General features: G+C 34.1%; 2 protein-coding genes across 4 annotated transcripts in view; one reads left to right on the forward strand and one right to left on the reverse strand.

The window, feature by feature from the left end:
- The window catches only part of Cad74A (cadherin 74A), a 145307-nt gene that overhangs the window by 85744 nt on the left and 37527 nt on the right, over positions 1–22036 (forward strand). Inside the window, exon 1 of one of the 3 annotated variants that reach the window (XM_022080046.2) lies at positions 13319–13446. The exons of the other annotated variants lie outside the window; for them this stretch is intronic. The gene's annotated coding sequence lies outside the window, so the exon portion shown is untranslated. Of the gene's footprint in view, positions 1–13318; positions 13447–22036 lie in introns of those variants that run through there. 3 annotated transcript variants of the gene reach the window in all.
- Positions 1948–7466, reverse strand: tap (Basic helix-loop-helix neural transcription factor tap). The gene is made up of 3 exons (XM_022080051.2): positions 7183–7466; positions 5055–5407; positions 1948–2683 (listed from the first exon to the last, which is right to left on the reverse strand). The coding sequence occupies exons 2-3, from the start codon at positions 5403–5405 to the stop codon at positions 2123–2125; spliced, it is 912 nt and encodes a 303-aa protein (XP_021935743.1). The 5' UTR covers positions 5406–5407; positions 7183–7466; the 3' UTR covers positions 1948–2122.

The following is a 22036-nucleotide window of genomic DNA, read 5'->3' on the forward strand; positions in this document are numbered from 1 at the left end:
TATCCACTTTATTTGCACCAGAATATTAATTTGTATCAAAAAGAAAGTTTGTGTATATCAGTATATAATAAATTTATGTTTTAATGTTAACATTTACAGCGATACAAAAATATACTGTTCATATGATAAGAATACACATATTCCACGATATAAAAATAAAAATATTTTACTTTCATTAATTTATATTCAAATGCGTCCAGAAATGGAAAGATGATCTTACAAATTATGAGATTATAATAAATATTTTTGAACGAAATTTTTAATGTTTCTGTGCTCAAAAACTTTATATATAATCCAGTTAGTAATATTCTTATCAGAGATAAATGATTCACACGATTTTGAATTAAAAACATTACGATATATTTATATTTAAATGTTGCATTTTTTTTGCCTTCGTCAGCCTACATGTAGAAACTATCAACTTGTCAATTTAAATATATTCTCAAAAATTCCAGCAAATTTAATAAAAGCATTTCGATTAATTTACTTTAAGAGAAATTACTATCAAATTTGAATTATTTCTGATAAATGAATTAAAAATACAAATATATAAAACAATATGCATTGAAATACAACAGAACTAGAAAAATAAATTAACAAACAAATAATACAATATTGCCACAGACTAGTAACAGAACAGCGTTTGAGCAAATAAATTCAAAATTTGTATACAAATAATAAATATGAGTTCAAAATCTATCAGTACTGGAACTTATTCATATGTATCGCTCAAAATATCGTTTAATTTAAAGACTTAAGGTTTTGTTGGATCTGGCAAGACAACTTAAAGTGTAAAGTCTTGTACTTTGAACTCTCAGAATTCATCCCCCAAATATATAACAAATAATAAAATTCCCAGTAAAACTTACTATCTGAATTATAGCACATGTACGAAATTTATGGTAGATTAACATGTTTGCGAAGAAATCCTACAAATGGCATTTTATTTGCCTGGGAATAGAAACTTTAAGAAAGTGTGACGGACGAATTACATTTTACTTTTTATATTTTTAAACTCTATACGCAAGACAGTTCCTGATACTCTAATTGATTTCAATGTGTCCTAAAGTTATCTGTTCACGACTGAGACAGAATATTTCAATAACGTCTGAGATTACCAGTTAGACTTTTATTTTTTTAGCAGTACTTACATAATAACAACATTTTAACTTAACAGACCATATTAATATTTTAATATTTTCCGTCAAATCACAATTTTAATAAGATAATAAAATATAAAATATTTAAAATATCATTTCACGTTCCGCATCGAATGATCGATTTACAAATTGGAACGTCTCTTTATAAATCGATCATTCGATGCGGAACGTGAAATGATATTTTAAATATTTTATATTTTATTATCTTATTAAAATTGTGATTTGACGGAAAATATTAAAATATTAACCTAATTCATAATATGACGCAAATATACTACCTTATTAACAGACCATATATTTTGGAAAGATTAAGAAATTATCTAAGATTTAATGTTTTTAAGGTACAGAAACTGTCAGTTGTGGTATTCTGGATTATAAGTCTTGAACTTATTACCAGCGTGTCAGAGTATTGTTGGTAACTGTATGCCTTCGTAAGAAATTATTCGAGAGTAACTATGTCCATTCCATATGTCACAACCGGACACTGAATTAGATTCTTCTTCCTGAAAAGTCTGTGAAATCGCCATTGGCAACTGCAAGATTATTTTTATATTGAAAGAATAGTAAACCCTAACGAAGTTGAAGAGGGAAAGATGTGACTGGCAGATCTTAAACTCATAATTTTTTAAAAAAAACACATCAGCAGCGTTGATTTTCAAAACCAAAATTAAATAATACATATAATACACATTTTAATGGACAGACAGAAAAAAATGTATTTGTTCAGTAAGCTAATTGTTTATAATTTGGAGAAATGTAATTTACTATCTAAATCTTCTATGCAGTTCATAAAATCAAGAATTAACTTCAGTTTTATTTTTTTTTATAAATTTTCTGTCCGATATAATTACGATGTAATTATGACAGATTATATCACAATTATTTAAAATTATTCAAAATTGTCCAGAGACGAAGTATACTATATAAAATGTAATACATGTTACAGTCTCGTCAGATGGTGTTCATAGGCACTCATATATGGCTGTCATTGCAGAATGGTTTTCGTGGTAAGGCGCGTGGTGTAGATTGCATTGGTCTTCGCGCTGAGGAATGAAATCCACACTTTGGTCACTCCCACTGAAAACAGAGTAACAGTTCGAATCTTGGTCGATGTTCCAATCTGAGCAGCGAGAGTTGCTACTGTCTTGATGTTGTCCTGCACTGGTGACTCGTCTCTGGTGGGCCACGGCACAGCTGCCAGTTGTCGACGTGATCATGTTCCCATGGTCTCCTCCAATGCTAACAGTGACACTCCCGACGTTAAGCGTCACTCCATTTCCTGATGACGACGCAGATGTAGAGTTTGGAGAACTTGAATCTTGCTGGATCATGTGAACTGTTTGGCTGAGAGCCCAGATGTAGTTGTGGGCAAACCTCAGTGTTTCGATCTTGGTGAGTTTTGTGTCTTCTGGGAATGTTGGTAGGACACACCGCAGTCGATCCAAGGCCTCGTTCAACATGTGCATCCTGTTTCGCTCTCTATCATTGGCTTTCATTCGACGATGTTTCTTAAGACGTAACACCTGTAATAAGTCGACTTATTTTAGCTTTAATCTGAATAACGAAATTTAAATTTAATTTAATGGGAGTGGTACATGAATTCGGATGGGACGATAATTTCTTTAAATCAACAGATGATTTTGGGTAAGATTTGAGGTTTTCACAGCGGTGAGTATGAAGATTTCTGTCTTCTGGGTTGTTGCGCTGTGTAGTCTGGTCGATGTTTACCAACGTTTCAGAGGTCATACTGCCTCCGTCATCAGAGTATGAAGATTTCTGTCTTCTGGGTTGTTGCGCTGTGTAGTCTGGTCGATGTTTACCAAAGTTTCAAAGGTCATACTGCCTCCATCATCAGGGCGATGAATTCATGGAATGGACCTCTGAAACGTCGGTAAAATTCTGTCAGACTACACGGCGCAACTGATTTCATGCTGTGAGTTTGATAATTTTATGCTCAAAGTTATTTCTACTGTTCATAAAATGTGTCTTTATTAGTTCTAGTCGAAGTAATTATTAAATCAAGATACATTAGAGGTTTACAGCGTTGTTGGTCTTGACTTCACACGATGTGGCCGCCATGTTGGTCATTGGGTATCTCCCTGAAGATAAGGAGAGATGCCTTAAGAAATTAAGGGAGAGATTCCGCACTTCAAAAAATTCCACATCTGATTTAAAAAATTATACATTTACATTAAAGAGTACTCAAAAATGTCTGTTCTATTGCATTATCTTGCAACTAGATTGAATCATTGTTTCTAAAAATGACGATGAAAATCAAGTTTGCCTTCTTACAGAATTGACTATTACTTACTCGCTTCATAAGATGCCCACTGAGTACATAAGAAAAAGAAATGTTAATAGAGGTGAGTGGAGCGCGGAAAACCTCAGAGAGGAACTTGGGAGGTTACAAGCAAATGAAATATCGCTATTAAGGCATCCCAGCGAGATCCTTAAAAATAAGACTGGAATGAGGAAATGTAAATGTATTTTCCTTCTGAAGTAATCAGGTACAACACTTCATTATTTAGGCACATTAATGCAAATGACAACGTAAAATTTTTAATATTTACCGAAAAATTAGGCAAAGGAGTAGAGAGGGAATAGTTTCTATGGGCTCAGGGGTTTAACCCTTTCCGGTCTCTGTCGGACTGAGTCCGCCACTTATTTTATGAATTTTTACGTGATCTGGAGTCAAACTGAGGCTGGCAAACTGTATCATCATATCGTTCAAGCCTTCTTCTTTGCATAAGTTCTATCCTAGTTTTCCTGATAAGACTTTGTGAACCTTGTAATAGTAAAAGAAGCCAGGATTCAACACCAAGTGTTTTGGCATATATCATATCGTGAAGGAATACCATCGGATGTGTAGTTGACATATTTAATTATATAATAGAAGTATTTTATATCTGATAAAGTTAGAAACAAATATCCCATCTTCCTAGTAGGAAAATTCTATTTTTCAAAATTATTTTGATGCATTCAGCAATCCACCACTGACATATGCATATTCATTTGTCTCCTTATCAAGCATTCTTTATGTGTAGTGACTTCATCGTTTACACTTCACATTCTGTTTCACTTTAATGGTGTTGAAATTGGTCTTAATCTTTCGAACACAAACAGCTCGACAGGAATCATAGCTCTGATACTAAGAAATCCAATGCTTATACATCGTTTATCTGCATGCATTAAAGAGATGTTTAGACGTCGTCAAAGTCTTATCTACCGCCTTGGACTGGCTTTATTCTCTAACGAAAGGCACCACTTATTATAGCGACAGTGGTACAGTCCGTGAATATCTCAGTCTGGTCTGGCTGTCTTCAATAACACGCGAAAAGAACATTTAGCTTTGGAAACAGTCCCAAGAATATTCACTGTTTCATATACAAAGTATTTCAGAAGCCAATGTGTACTAGTAAGAATTCAAATTTATTTTTCGTCGTGAACGTAAGGTTATAACTCGTCACAGCTGGTTGATTGAAGGTAGAGGTCATGGTCACTCAGTCACGTGACACACGCAAAATCACGTGACACAAACAAGTGACGTGAGATTCTAGGGCGCGTTTGAACAACGACTTTTGAATCACCCTGTATCACTCTTTATAAAATCAAGTCATTAGCGAGAATTTGACAAGATTTGTGCTTGCTTAATCTTTGGGTATCGAATTTTATTTAAATTTTTGCTATTCGATATCGTATCTTTTATGTTGACAACAAGAAATCAATCTTGACCAAATTTGGATTTAATAATTTATTTTTATTAATTACTTTTTATGTGGTAAATATTCTTTCAAACATTCGAGGTCTACCCAGCATGCATCGGCAGGTCGCCGGATCTTCTGAGTTACTATCAGCGTCTTTAAATGCAGATTCTGAACAGCGAGAGCACCCTACCTGAGTTGGGCTCCTTGCTCTGGAGGACCTCGCCCTGCTGTATCGCTTTTTTCTGTTTCCAGAACCATTGCCGATGTGACCATCATGTTTCCGGTTTCCGTGTCTTTGTTTCGCCATATTTGATACTTCGCCTTCAGTTTTCGTATCTTTCGCTCTCTCGACTTCCCTTCTGTCTCCGAAACTTTCTTCGCAGTCGTCGTCCTCCTCGTCTGTATCTTCGTCGACGTTTTCCTGGTCCTCTCGTTCCATCTTCAATCCAAGTAGTGACATCTCCATGTCGTATCCAGAATCAGGGCTGCTGGCTTCGTGGTAAATGGAATCGACACCGATCATGAATTTGTTGGCCGGCATGACTGAAACAGGAACACGATGAAACGCTTTGCACAAGGAATGAAGAGACTTACGTCTGTTTTGCCTTCCTTCTTTCTTGTTATCAATTCCACCATTGCCTGGTCATATTAACAAAAACACTGAAATTCAGATCATTTATTTCTCGTAACTCATTTTAAATACTGTTGCTTAGATATGTAAATATTTTTATTAATTAAAGTAATTAATATTCCATCTGTAATAAGATGGTAAAGTTGCTTCATATTGTGATATAATAAATATATTATTTAAATCTTGTCCGTCTAATCACAATAAAGTCTTATTAAATATTAAAATATTACAATAATTAACATTTAAAATATTTAAAATATTAAATGTTGTTCTTTATCGAAATGGTCTAATGTAAATCGAATATTTCGATAAAGAACATCATTTAATATTTTAAATATTTTAAATGTTAATTATTGTAATATTTTAATATTTAATAAGACTTTATTGTGATTAGACGGACAAGATTTAAATAATATATTCCATCTGTATTCCATACATTACAGTGGAATACAGCATTGTGTTAGGTTTTACTGGTTGCATGTCAACTTTATCGTATAATAATTATCTAATTATTTGTATTTATAATTGTTTCCTGTTTAGTTATTTGAGATATATTACGTTTTTAGTCTTAATTATAAAGCTATGAGATTTTATTTTTATAACTAAAAGAGAAATTTAGCTTTGAAAGTATTATTTCGTTTTACAATCGTGGATCTGTTACCATTTTTATGATCTCTTTGTGAATAGAAATCAGAAATATCACTGTATTGTCAGTTACGTGCCTCAGTATATACACGAAAAAATCTGCAAAACTCTGTTTAGAAATAAAGTTACCAATTCCAAGGAATTTTAATAAAGTGTATGAACTGTATAGAAATACACTTTTAAATATATGAAGCCAAGCCAAATAATTAATGAGGCGGTATTTTAATCCTTTTGCCAGTTTCCAAGATATATTTTTTATAATTTGAAAATGAAATCCAATCTATAACCTCGTTTGGTTTCACACTTAAACACTTATTAAATCGAATTGACACAGACTTAGGAAATATAAGTGTAAATATATTTAATACAAGCTTCTGGGTGTCACGATTAAAAATAATTTATTAATATACCTACGATATAAACGTCCTGTAATGACATAATTTCACAGTTTGGTAAGTTCTTAAAAAATTGAACGCTAATTATAAATTTAAAAGACCGACGTTTCAGCATTTATAAATGATTATGGTACTCTGCTTATTAAGTATATATTAAATCTTGTCCGTCTAATCACAATAAATTCTTATTAAATATTAAAATATTACAATAATTAACATTTTAAAATATTTAAAATATTAAATTATGTTCTTTATCGAAATATTCTATTTACATTAGACCATCATTTTTCATCATTTAATATTTTAAATATTTTAAATGTTAATTATTATAATATTTTAATATTTAATAAGAATTTATTGTGATTAGACGGACAAGATTTAATATATACTTATTATATCACAATATGACGCAACTTTACTATCTTCTGCTTATTAAATATTACACATGCAACAAATTTTGAGTTTTTGGGATTATTTCCCTGTTTTTAACATACAAAATTTATTTCGTATACAGAATATAAACGTATGTTTGACGTTCTACAGGAATAATATACGTTAACTGAAGTTTATTAAGGCATTCATGCGATTAATCAAAACACAAAGAACATTATTAGTAGGGTAATTAAATATTTTAGCTAATAACTTACCAGGTTAGTAATTGCAGAAGACGTATTTTTTTGGAAGATGCACTTTTCCCACAACAAAACGTCTCGAGACTCGTGTTGTTTGTTATTTGGGCACATAAAATGTTGAAATTAAAAAAATATTTCGTATAAAACTCTTCACAACTTCACAACTAAAGTAGTCATTAGAATGAATTTCGAAATGCTCTACTGGAAAATGTATTACGAAAGACGTATGTTAAATCGATTTATATCGACCAAATAGTTAAATCGTTGTCTGCACACACCGGTTATATATCGACTTTACACCAACGCACGTCACATGATTAGTGGCACGTGAACGGAAATCCTTGCCTGCTTATATCCGACGTATACATAAACAAGGTTATCTCGTTCATTCAATTCATCACCATGACAACTAGCTTGATCCCGCCCACATTGTGACATCACAATGCTTCTGACTGGTTGTGGCATCGCGCACGCGCTGTGGGAGCATTACGATGTATGTGCCTTAAAAACTCGCGTCCCCATCGCACGAAAATGGTGTCAGGTGTCTGTTAGTATAAGAGCTGTTTAGGGGATTGGAAAATGGGTGGGGAGAGAGATCCAAAGAGCTGGAACACCCATCATTCTCTTTACAATGGGCCGTACGAGTACTAAATATACGTTGGTAAAATCTGGTTCAAATAATTCTGGACCTAAAACGAATTATAGCCACGGTGGTCTAGCGGTTAGAACGCTGGCCTTGTAATCCTGGGGTCTCGGGTTCGATTCCCGGCGGTGCCCGAATTTATAACTTGTGTTGGGCAAGGCCGTGGTCTAGGCAACACGGAGTTTTCCTCCGTGGCATCCCAACAATTACTCCATTCACACACAGAAGAAGGCAATGGCAAACCACTTCTGGATCATCTGCCAAGAACGTATATGAACAGGTCCCAGTCCGAGAAAAGGATGGAAGGATCCTGTTCATATGGACCTGTCGTCAGACAGAACACTAAATAAATATAAATAAATAAATTATTCAGAAATAGCCACGGTGATCTAGCAGTTAGAACGCTGGCCTTGTAATCCTGGGGTCTCGGGTTCGATTCCCGGCGGTGCCCGAATTTATAACTTGTGTTGGGCAAGGCCGTGGTCTAGGCAACACGGAGTTTTCCTCCGTGGCATCCCAACAATTACTCCATTCACACACAGAAGAAGGCAATGGCAAACCACTTCTGGATCATCTGCCAAGAACGTATATGAACAGGTCCCAGTCCGAGAAAAGGATGGAAGGATCCTGTTCATATGGACCTGTCGTCAGACAGAACACTAAATAAATAAATAAACCTCAGATGTTATTGATATGTAGTAATCCAGTGTAATAGTTTTAAAACACCCCTAAGAGACTAACCAAGAATAACACTAAACCAGAATTAAGCTGACGAATTATTAGATTATATGCCTGTTGAGTTTAATCGACAATAGAACTTATGATGTCAAACAAATGAGCAGAGCATCTCGTAATAATTTTCTGTATTAAAACGGTAATTCATGTACCTGTAACATATTTTCGCTTAATTTAACTGTAATGATACAAAAATACCTATTTGAAACATACAAAAAATTTTAAAATTTGTACGTTTGGGGCAGCATATCTTGTGCATTTCAAGAAATGTGTTGGGCCGGATAAAATATACGAGAGGACAGCGTTTTCACAGCTTATAGGCGGCCATGAAACGTCTATAATGTTGTGTTTATATTTATTATAAATCTAGTTATGACAAAAACAATGTAGTCCTCATTAAAACATAATAAATATAAAGTATAATTATTCACTACTTGGATGTAAAGTTCAAATTCTTGATACGAGTGTTTTGTTTGGAGGGGGCTGGCTTCGATTCCAGGCCAGAATCGACTATGTATTACGTGTTATAGTCTCATAATTACATTTGAACGGACGTGTAAGGAAGTGGTCGTGGCCTAATGTAAGTTCTGTTTGAGAACTTGCCTGGAGTTACGGAGGAAAGCGACCATTACAGACAGTTTTGTCAGTATACGGGCTGGAATTTGAACCAGGGACATCTCGAATATGAAGCAGGAATGCTAACCACTTGATCACCGTAAAGTTCGGGGCCATTTATATAAATTTCTTTGTGTCAAACCTATACAGGGTGTCTAAGCAAGTAACTGACAAGCTAATTAACTAATCCGTGCAGCAGAGATCTTTTTCAGAAGCTAATAGTTATTCATATGGTCGAGATAATTAACCATATTTTGTGGAATCCGAAAGCCCGTCGTAACCATGGTAAAAGGAGATTGCCACTGTATTCTGCCATATGCTCCTTGAATCGAATTCAGACTTCTGTACCCTGTCTCTTTTAAGATGCCTAGATAATTCAAGTGGTCCTTTCCTTAAAACTTTTACTGTAGAAATCTCACTTACTTGCATGCTACATTCATGTCCATCTCGATCTTTCATCGGTTCATAATTCTGTCAATTTACCAACCCATTAAAGCCCAGTGGTAATTAGACGTACCACCTACTTTAACAATCGATAAAAGTACATTTTGTAGGTTTCATATGATTTTTAGTGTAAACAGCGTTAACAAATTGGTCTTTATACCGATGAAAAGTTGTTTTCTTCGCGGTACGGCCTGAATTCTGAATTTTAAAATATTATTTCGATGTGCCCCACACTTCAAAGACATTAAGTCCAAATATTCCTTCTTCCAAACTAATTGAAAATGCCTTTGTACACAGAACTAATAATTCGAGTAAAATATTTTGTTAGATTTTGCCTTGTGATTTTCGGAATAAAAATATTGCCTCATATTTAGCCCTGAAGATGGAGGCTGTAAGTTCCTCCATATTGTTGGTGTTCAGCAAAACTGTACGACACTCGATAGTGAGTCAGGTAATTAAGCATTGTCGTATAAACCTCATATTCTGTGTTAATTTAACAGAACTGAAGTAAGGAATAGCAAACCGTGAATTGGAGTCATGTATTAACGTGAATATTTTCTTATACGACGACCAAACAAGGATGAGCGTCGAAGCTTCGTCACTGATTGACCGTGCCCTGTTTGAGCGATCGAGAAATCCGACTGTGAAATGCTGAAGACCGGTCTATACCGCGGTACTGAAGATCGCAATGAACTGTTGGAGTGTCGATGTGGGAGGGGCATTTGCTCTAGATGGGCGCTCAGCATGAATGCAAAGGACAGATGGCCGGCGAACCAAAACTTGACTTCGCTCATATAACCAACTCTCTCGCATTCATATCGTGTATTGATTTATGATTGGTAAGGGAACAAGAAACACTAAGACATTTTCAGAGGGGATGAAAGATAATTAAAAACCAGGATAAAATACAGTACGATCTCGTCAGCCATGTGATTGCGATACGTCATTATCGTCTGAAGTTGACGAGGAAAATAACTTAATTAACAATTAACTATTTGAAATATCAAAATGAAGGAAAAGTGAATATATAAAATATACAGGGTGATTCTTTGTTCCAAAAATCAAACTGAAATGCTAAAAGAATGTGAGGTCAGAACCGCTTTGTTAACGAGATATAACAACGTTGCACAGTGACGATATATCGAACAGATACGTAGGGATATGTCACTCTGTCAATAATCTCTGGAAATAATTGGCCAATTGCTCATAGGATCTCCCGTTTGCTTCTTAATGGGAAGAATTATCTAAACTATTGAAGAATGTGCGATTAGCAAAGCCATAAAATATTTCCATTTTACTAGCGATGTAAAGAAGTTTTTGAACTCTCGTTATCCAGATTGGTTCGAGACGTAACGGACTGATGTTGTGGCCTCCCGATCGCCGGATCTCACACCTCGCGACTTCTACCTGTTGTTCCGTTTGGAGGGCGTAGTTTATTGGCTAAGAACCAAATCGCGAGGCGAGCTTTGGAATTTGATTCAAGTGATAATAATAATACAAATGCCTGGAATTTATAAGCGTTTCAGGAATTATCGTCTTCCCAAGACTCAGGTATGTATTTAAACTATCGGAGACAATTTTCAAAAATCTTATTAAATATTTTGTAAATATTCCGTTATGTAGATGCATAATTTATATAATAATTTAAATTTGTTATTTGGTGGTAGATATAAAAGAGATATCAATTTCGGACTTCAGTCTGATATGTTGATGTTTACAGTATTTGAATAATAAATGTCTCATTAATGAACAGAACACTTTTTTATAAATTGATTTTATCGCTACCAAAATCAAAACATGAAGTGACATTAGTGTTTTTTAGTGTATAAATATTGTGTTACAATCAAATAACTCGTTGACAATCGATGCGATATGCAACACTATAAATTATTCTAACTTTCAGATTTCTTCAGTCTACTTTTTTGGGTAGAAATCCGGATTTTTAGGAGAGATCATTACTGATTCGTACACTAACTACCACGATTGAAAAGTTGAAATCGTTTTTGTATCAACAGTCCATAAAAGGAATGATCAAACCGCCTTTAATATATTAAATACGCTAAGCTAATCCATCATTTGGTGTACAAATGTAAAAAATATATATTGACCATGTGGCCACTCACGAAATTTTGTTTATAGAAACTTTTCAATAATACAAGTGTTTGTGTTTGGTCCAAGTGGTTAGATTTTTGCTGGTACCAAGTCCACGACGTGACAGATGGTCTTTCAGGGTAGCTCACGTCGCGTGTAACAAGTGCGACTGCACTTAGCCTTCTCCCTCCGTCACCCCTCAAACAACAATACTTTCTGGTACAGCCAAACTTTTTTTCTAATGGTACAGCCAGCTTAAGAAGGAAAGTTATGTCCTGATACATAAAATTAACGAAGCTTTAAACTGCTTAGATTAAGCAGGATGGATCTTAATATTAGACTAATAATATGACCATCGTGTTCTATTCTCAAAATAGAAACATCAGTTCCTAAAAACAAAAATTCGTAACACATTTGTTGGTGAAACATGGTAACAATGTTTACCAGGAATTCATTGCGTCACAGGGTTATGTATTAAAACTAACGTAGAATATTTTCTCAACTCTCGTAAACATTAAGACTCTCTTGTGTTAAAATATTATAAACAAATACGCTCGTAACTTGTCATATCTCTAATTTTAATTCCCAATATCTTCTGATCTTTGCTAGAAATATCTTAATGTTTATAAAATCTTCCCAGATGTATATAAAATTTTCTGATTGTATTTTGAGCACTATGATGCCTCCAATTTCTGGTACGAAATGTCGTAGCTACCATGTGTTATAGAAATATTTTTGGATTGATTTTATTAGTATAATACAATTGTTTATTTATGTATTTAATTTAGAATCATATTTTATAGCACCGAATTGTTTGATCTTCAGGAACTTGAAAAATATGTGGAGAGAAGTTTCCATCGTCCAATTTTCTGACTGTCCCGGAATTTTTTTTTCAAGGAACTGGGAAGAATCACAATCATAAACAGCCAAAATGTGTCCTAGATAATATTTGATTTCGTATACGACGCAGAAATGCAAACCACGTGACTCTAACGTTTATATATTGAGTTTGAATTAGCAAATTAAAATTTTGCTGTCGTATTTCAGCACACTAATAAGAGACCGTAAGTTGGTACGAGTGTAATTTATAAAGATCTTCTTTATTTGTATTACTCCGAATTCTTGATATTTAATTATGTGTTATCGTTCTCGAAAAGTGTCCAAAGTTATTTTAATCTGAATATATACAAGAAAACTTAACCAATATCTCTAGTAAAGTAAAAATCCGAGTTGTTTCTGGTGCTTAATTAACCCTTCAAAGCGGAGTGGTAACTATATGTACCAATTATTTTTAAAAGTCGCTACAATACATTTTTTAAAAAAATTGTGTTTCGTATGATTTTCAGTTTAAAAAAAGATTGTTTCATTAAATACTTTAATCACGTGATCTTCGTAGTGAAGAAGTGTTGTGTTTTCTTCGCGGTAGGTACTGAATGTTCAAATATTATGTAGACGAGCTTAGGATTCATAGGCTTAAGCACTGCGAAGAGACAGAGTATGGAATAACAGAGGTGTAATTCCTTGCATTACTAATCTCGTCTCCAGATGTAGGTCAGTGGTATAAAGTTCATGACCTGGCAGTTTAACAGCCTGACGAACGAGGCCTGGGTAACACTGAGTGTGTCCCAGAACTAGTCTGGACGTTGAGGTGAACGGACAATCTACGCCGCTGGCAGGGATCGAACCAAGTCCCTGTATCTACTGAGATATCCTGGCTCAGATTCTATTGTCTCGGCCATTTTCAGAACCACGTGAGTCCACAAAACTTAATAATTCATTTATCTCAAAAAGTGAATTCGTTTGGTTTGTTTATAATCGATTCTATTGTGAAATAAGTACTTTCTCTGCACAAATCTCCTTCAACTCTCTTGGGACTGGTTCTGTTTGTGTACATCCGGTATTTGAATGTAAACAACAGGATTTTAAAATCCGTTGTGTTCATTACGTAGTTTAATGTGATAAAAGGAATACGTACTTTAAACTTTATTAGTAACTTTCTTGGAAATGTAGGTTCTGTATCTTTGAATTACACGAACGTGGGACGCCAGTAGGATATCATTTTTTTAAGAATTTAATTAATGATGCGTTGATAAATTCTGTGTTCACAGCGGCGAAGTGTAGTGTCCCTTATGATAAAATGGCATTCTAGAAAAGGTTTGTGCATGTAATGACTGGTCCCTTCCATGTTTTGCTGTCTTTATATCGGGAAAAACACAAATTATGCTATTCACAAATAAGGGGGTTTATGTAAACATAACACGGAGAAGACATAACGTTAGATAATTTGAGACAAATCATGTTATAAGGAGGGCTGATAAATCCTTTGAAAACGTATAAAAGATTATATAGTTTGGAATTACAGAGCAAATAAAATTTGCAGTAACTTAAAAAGTTCAAAGCAAATTAAATTAATGAACGCTTACTACAAATCGATTCAGAATCTATCATATTTGGATCTCGTACCTAAAATAATTTTACATGTTTTTGTAATTGGGTGTGGTATTTCAACCAAGGATAAGAAGAGAGGTTGAAGGCGTTTGATGAAAATATTTCGACAATTGAGAGATTATGCATTGATATAAGAATAATACCAAAATGGATCTTAAAGATGGAGGATATTGGCTGGATTCAAATTGGTCAGAATGCAGACCAGTAGTGGGACATTTGAACACGATACTGAATATTAGCATTATAGGTTATGTGTCTTCACAAGTAAATAATTTAAACTTTAAACATGAGTTTTTATACCCCAATGTAACTGGATTATTTGTAACATATTGTTCGTGTGTGATTTATGGGTGACATATTTTTCAAGTAGATGATATTTAATCCTTCTGCTTCCGTATTTATAGTAACCTTATATTCAGTAGGGATTTTTTTTTATGTTTAATCTGTAAATATTACCTTGGTAAAACACGTGCAACCTCTAACATAACAATCAGGCAATACATTTAATTTTTTCAGGAACTTGAAGAGTTTAATTCAACACAGGTGTCCCTAAAAATAATTTGCTCTTAAATGTGGTAATATATCCAAGTAGTTATTATAAGCCCTTCCCAGTAAATCCCTTATCAGGTCGATAAGGGATTCGGAAAATGAAACTCACAAGTACAAAGTCAATATTTAGTCGTACCACCAAGCGTTAACATTTTTCTTTTCGTATTTGTTAAAAGGGCAAAATAGTTCTCTAAAACATGTCACATTTTTTTTCTGGTTACATTATTGTAATATGTAGGTTAACAGCTAAATATACAAGGGGATATTTTAATTATCGAAGGAAAAGGGCAGGAGAAATATAAAATATACTCGCTACCTATAAGCTTCTATTTATTGATTCAGCTACACTTAAATTGAGTTCCGGTGGGTGCACGTAATTATATAGCGAGGTTGAGCAAACATAGGTGTTACAGTTTTGTTAGCGTTCGTATATACCGTGATAAGACTGAGCACTTGTCAAATAAAATTTAAAATTACGCATGCCATAAATTCAGTTCCAATTGCAATAACGACATAATTAAGATAAAAATAATCTTACAATATTATTCCATAAATCTCCGTAATAAAGCGACACAAGTGTATAAAACAGCTTAATTGTATTTAAAATTATTTAAAGTATTATTCTTTTAAATATGAATGGCTTTTCGTTAAGACGTAAGTAGATTTAACGTTTAAAACTCCTGACTGTATATGCATCCCAAGATCCAGACGTGTAATGTGGGAAGGAGAGAGATAAGGCGCTCTGGGACGTATTTTTTTAATAACGATGTTATTGTAGTAAAAATGATTATTTTACAAAGATTTAAATCCAGTGGCACATGAAATCTTTCATTAAGTAGCAGCTTTTAGCTTGCTGACTAGTACTATATTGCGATGAGAATTTTTTAAGTTCTACAGCCCTGTAACTTTGTATATGGTGTCAACTTTAAAGTGGTTATAAGTTATATTACTCTCTTTGAAGTGAAGAATCATGGCGTGCTTTAAACGAGAGGTTATTTTAACTGTGCTGTGTTTATCGATTCATTTGTTTATTCAGGTTTTCATAATGTTCATAATTAGCAAATATACTGCGTGATTGTGTTAAGCTGTGATTTCTTGTAAGACTGTCATAAAGTACCATGTTGCCTTTAGACATACGAAGAAACGTTTCATAAATTGTAGGTCCTCAGTGAAAGACAAGTGAAATAGAATTGCAAAGAAGGATATAGTTGCGTACTGAAAAGTGTTAACAGAGTGAGAGAATTAAGAAACATCCGAAATATATCAAGCTGAACATCGAATTTTTGTATAATTTTATTGTATTAAATATTACATTTCTACAAAATTTAATTTAAAGGCATGAAGCTCTAATAGATTACTTGAAAGGAATTTTCATCTGGAGATAGTAAAATATTATGAGATCAGATATTTCCATTAGACTACCATTTGAAAGCATTTCAACGAGAAGATCCTTTACAATAAATTACAGGGTGTATATTCGGAAGCTTATCAGCTTTGCATTAGTTTCTCCAGGGAAAAGGAAAGCCAAAATTTCTCCTGGTAGACAAGACTGAACTACGCTTAAAGAAATTAATTTTTTTCATTTTTGAAATGTTACGTTATAAAATATTACAGACAGACACAGATATAAACGGGTAATGTTTAAGAAAGTTGTGGTGGCTGCAGGATTTCCGTCCTGCCTGCTAAAGATATTTGAGGCGCAAATGCTACCAATCGCCTGTCCTAATGGCGAGGTTAAGAATGACGAGTTGTAGGCTACACGTCGCGCTCAGACTCAGGGTTGATCCTTTTGAAATATGTAAATGTAGTCATTTTATCGCCAGAGAAAATTTCTAAATTCAATTTTGAAAAAGATGAAAGTAATATTGCGCTTAATTGGCCATCGATTAATCGGAACAGCGGTTTATTTGGGACAAATCTTTAAAGAACAAAACTTTTTAACTCTTTACGAGAAACTTCGCATAATTGGAACAGCCTCTTAATTCTGCCAAAGTGTTCTAATCCCGATGTGTCCCAATTAACCGGAATTCACTGTACTTTTAATATTCATATTTCTAAAATATATAATATAATTCAGGTCTATACACAAACTTTACTTACAGATGTTAAAATTTAAAATTTAAAATTTGCGCTATTCATCGTTACTACGATGTTACAATACTGCGCCTTCATTACTACATGTTTCGATGCGTAGCATCATCTTCAGGTTTTTCCTTTAAAACTACTTTATATTTCAATTTTAAATTTTAAATTTTAACATCTGTAAGTAAAGTTTGTGTATAGACCTGAATTATATTATATATTTTAATTATAAAACACAAACATGACGCATTTAAACTATAAACTTAATTCATATTTTTATTGCCAAAAGTGCAAACTTAAAAAGTTTGTTACGTTTTCATACGAAATTTAATAAAATTTGATTAATTGACCGAAAATGACGATCCTAAAGCCTACTTTTTTTTCTTAAGAGAGGAAAATGAGCTAAAAGCTGCCTTCGGAATGCACGTGTTGGCTATCCCAGGCTTACGTCATCTAAGTCCACCTTGTAGCATTCAGTGTCCAGTTGACAGCTGTTACACTAGGCCACATTTAAGAAACCCAAAGGTTTATCAGCTCACTCACAAGTTCCCAATTAGAGCCTGTCCTAGGGCATCGTAGTCAACTGTTTCACAACTTCATTATCAGATCCATTTTAATATCATCCTATAATGAACTCTTGTGTTGTCTCTTGAAACTTTCCAACAATACTTTTCTGTTTTTGTTTAATCGTTTTATCGTGTTCTTCCCAAACTAATTACACCATAAATATTTCAGAAACTCATTTTGTAGTGTTATTTATTTTCCTCTTACATTATACGTTGTAGAGTCCAAAGTTTTGGAACATACTGCTTCCATCCTCAAGGTTGAACATAAACTAACGTAAGATAGTGTAGTTGCGTCATATTGTGATTTATTAAATTAAAATTAAATTATTTGGTTATTCCGTCAAATCAAAATGTATTTAAAATAAGATAATTAAAATAATTAAAATATCATTCTGTGTTCCATATCGAATTGTAAATCGATTATTCGATATGGAACACAGAATGATATTTTAATTATCTTATTTTAAATACATTGTGATTTGACGGAATAACCAAATAATTAATTTTAATAAACTAACGTATTCCTTCCTACCTACAAGTTCACACGGCGTTAAATCCAAAGGGTTAACATCGATATTTTCGTCTTCATGACAGCTTCAAATCTCAAATGGTATACGAGCATTAATGTCACAGTGGGTTTAACGAGACACACCTTTCGGTACAGACCTGATAAAAGCGCGGACTATGGACATTGAGCTTAATGAGCGTAGTATCTGCATGACAGCAGAAACAGACTTCATTTATTTGTTCTATCGAGGAACTATAGTCTTTCCATGTACGTCTGCAAATCACCAATTCATAGTAGCAGTTCATGTAACATTCAGACGATTTGATGGGATTTTGCGTCGTCATGACGTGCAGTCATCGTTACTTTAACGACCAGTTGGTCACTGCACAAGCCACACTACACATTAATATTAAATTGATGCTTTTAATACGATTGCATGGCACTAAGTCAAATTATCATTATTTCGAATTTATAAAACATGAATACGTTCATGATTTAACAACCATTGACAAAAGAGGAAAAAAAGTTAAAATGTGTCTCTTTGCTGGCTAAATCAGTGGTATTCAACCTGGGGTACGCGAAGATATCTTAGGGGGTACGTTGAATTTAAAAAAAAATTTTTTATGATAAACACTTAATAATCAGTAATGTAATTTATTTAATTTATTTTAGATGTAGATTATATACTATGTATAACTTGAATTATACACCAACGACTTTGGGGGTACAAAGTTGAAGAGAAATTATATCTGGGGGTACTCGAACAAAAAATGTTTGAATACCACTGTGCTAAATGACCTCTCGCAACTCTTTCAACAGAGTGATTGGTCATTGACGGAGATTTCATTCCAGAAAATAACAGGGATTTTTCGCGTCGCCAGTATGTCAGTACTGACCCTGGAGTTCACCCAAACTCTTGTTCAATATAAACCGTGGGTTAAAACGGCTGGAACATGATGCTCAATACTCAGCTTAATTAGTCTTGAACATGTTTAGATTTTCCTCAGTCACCGCTGACCATTCATCTCTGTGAGGTAATCATAGTGTTACTCTGTCGACCGCAAGAATCTTTTTGTAATTATGTACTCATAAGTAGAAGTGAACTCTTGCTTTCGTCTGCGTCACGAATGAATGCATTCGGAGATACAGATCACTATTACAACATCCGCTATGTAAGGGGGTGGAAATCTCCCTGCTACCATTTAGGAAATACTTAGGCTTATCCTATTGTGTTCATCTCAGGGAAGCATAGTCTTTTGTTGTGTTGACGAGACTGGTTTTGCTTATCTCAGACTCTGTGTTCTGTTCTGGTCGAATACAGAATGACAACTTCCTGATATAAATCGGTGGCAGCCATATGAATGAAACTTATCGGCTGTTATTACGTTCCAAAAATGCTTGGGGAAATGTCAGAGGGGATGAATAATGAATGATAAAAGAGCTCTGATTCTGAAAAGATGGAATTCTCGTCTAAAAACCTTTGTGAAAATGTACAAACGTATAATATGTGTGCTTTTATTAGTTATCAGCGTATAATATATTGTATTTTAATGACAGTAAGAATCATAGTTAAGAATCTCGAGTCTTGCTTGTAACTGCAATACAATAAATATATTAAGATGGTAAAGTTGCGTCATATTGTGATATAATAAATATATATTATTTAAATCTTGTCCGTCTAATCACAATAAAGTCTTATTAAATATTAAAATATTACAATAATTGACATTTAAAATATTAAATGATGTTCTTTATCGAAATATTCGATTTACATTAGACCATCATTTTTTCATGTTTCAGTTCGTAAAAGAACCATCCTCATGTGTATATAATTATATAAAACTTCAAAACGATAAATAATTCAAATACAATTTTCATACATTATGCTAGCGTACATCGTTTGATATCTGGTAAAAATCTGATAAAAATGTACGCTAGCATAATGTATGAAAATTGTATTTGAATTATTTATCGTTTTGAAGCTTTATATAATTATATACACCTGAGGATGGTTCTTTTAGGAACTGAAACATGTCGTGAAACATGAAAAAAATGATGGTCTAATGTAAATCGAATATTTCGATAAAGAACATCATTTAATATTTTAAATATTTTAAATGTTAATTATTGTAATATTTTAATATTTAATAAGAATTACTGTAATTAGACGTAATATATACGTAATATTTTCTGTGTTTTTCTATGAAAATTGTCAGACGTAAGTAGTTTATTATTAGCATTGCCTCGTAAATTAATTCCGGATGATAACCACTTTGTAGTCTATTAAACTGCTAATGTGAATATTTAATTGATTTTTAGTTTAAGAAACACGTTTCAAGTAGCAAGTTCTGACTCAATTGTCTCGAAATAAAAGATAAATAAACTATACGAGGTGCGATCGGAAAGTTTCCAACTGTGTCAATAGAGGGCGAACCGGATGTAGTACGAGATTCTGCCGCTAGGGGGTGCGGCCTACATTCATAGTGAATCAGTGTGCCAGCCGGCATCATCGAATTAGCATTTGTTTCTTAGTTACGGGCGTCTTGGTAGTGCATTACACCGACCCTCCTGCGATTTCGGAATGGCGTGTGCATCAAATTTTGCCAAAGACTCGCCAAAACGGCTACGGAAACCTATGAAATGCTAAAGCAAGCATTTGGGGAGTCCGCAATGGGTCGTGCACAAACTTTTGTGTGGCATTCACGTTTTAAAAATGGCCGAACCTCTGTCGATGATGACGAGCGTTCTGGACGACCATCTTCGAGCACAACGCCCGAAAATGTTACGAAGATCGACGTCGTACCATCAACGACTTGTGCGACATTGTTGGGATAGGCTGTGGGACCTGTCAGCTGATTCTAAAGGAAGAACTCCACATGCGACGCCAAGGCTCCTGTCTGAGGACCAGAAGCAGAATCGACTTGACTTCTCGTTTGTCAGGAGCTCAAAGATCTTGCAAGAACCGACCCCAACTTCCTTTCTAAGGTTTCCTCTTCCCAAAGATGAAAATTCAGCTAAAGGGAAGGAGATTTGAGACGATAGAAGAGATTCAGGCAGAATCGCAGATGGTGCTTGACAGGCTGACAAAGAAAGATTTCCAGGGATGCTTCCAGGCTTGGCAGCGGCGCTGGGATCGTTGTGTTCACTCCCAGGGGAACTACTTCGAGGGTGATGGATGAATTTAATATCTGAGATAAGTGTACGGGTTTTTATACGCGCAGTCTAGAAACTTTCCGATCGCACCTCGTATAAAGAGTCTCTTCGTTGTGGGTACGCGTGTCAACACCATGAAATGAAGTCGGCTTGTCCAGCTGCTGGCTTCTAACACATCTAATGTTCCGGTAATTAGGAAGCAGATTTGATTTCTTGCTGTATTAATGGGATGACTGGTAATTAACCATTCGTGTCCATTCTAGAGATTGCAGGGGGAGTTTCGCCTCTGATGGCTACTGTCCGCGTTCATGAGTCAGTGACATGAACAGCTGCCAGTCTGTCTGTCGTGGTCAATATTCAGACGGTCACTTTATGGTCTGTGTTCAATCTGGTGTCCTGTTGTAGCCTGCACCTTTAAAAACAAACACGAAGGTTTGCTTAGAAATGACGAAGTGTTAATATCAGAGTAACAGCACAGAGCAAATGGATACATCAGAGAGTAATCAAGACTGAGAATTTATTAATTATTTAATAGCGTATTTATGAGCAATTAATCAGTTGACTTCCTAATTTGTCATCAACCAACAGTATTTAACGTTTATACTGTCTTCCTTCAACAGTTAATAATTATGCTATTGGCCAAAAAGTAATTGTTTCTATTAAAATTTAACTTTCTCCACATTATATTTTGACTCTTGCTTCAAAGCAATTCGATCCAGTTCACACCTTGATATTAAATTGCTTAATTATTCGTTTTTTGTCCGTCTAATCACAATTCATATTTAAAATTTACAATTAAGATAATTAAAATATCATTTTATGTTCCTCATCGAACAATCGATTTACAATTGGAACATCTTTTTACAACATTCACTCCAATATAAAAATGAATCTGGAAGTGAACATCACCAAAAAGTTGCATATCAGAAATTGTAATTAAGATTTAAGTTTATAATTTTAACTTTTACACCTGAAGATGGTTTATATAGAAACCGAAACATGTTGTAAAAAGATGTTCCAATTGTAAATCGATTG

This window comes from Zootermopsis nevadensis, unplaced genomic scaffold, assembly GCF_977971745.1.
Source record: "Zootermopsis nevadensis isolate Lab colony 2312 unplaced genomic scaffold, Znev_1.0 Znev_ptg000011l, whole genome shotgun sequence".
Taxonomy (NCBI): Eukaryota; Metazoa; Arthropoda; class Insecta; order Blattodea; family Termopsidae; genus Zootermopsis; species Zootermopsis nevadensis.

Bases quoted from the DNA above. Each gene is read 5' to 3' on its own strand.
- tap (XM_022080051.2), bottom strand. From the start codon at position 5,405: ATGCCGGCCAACAAATTCATGATCGGTGTCGATTCCATTTACCACGAA. The intron at 2,684-5,054 runs GTAGGGTGCTCT...GACTTATTACAG, and splicing joins GAGCAAGGAGCCCAACTCAG to GTGTTACGTCTTAAGAAACA.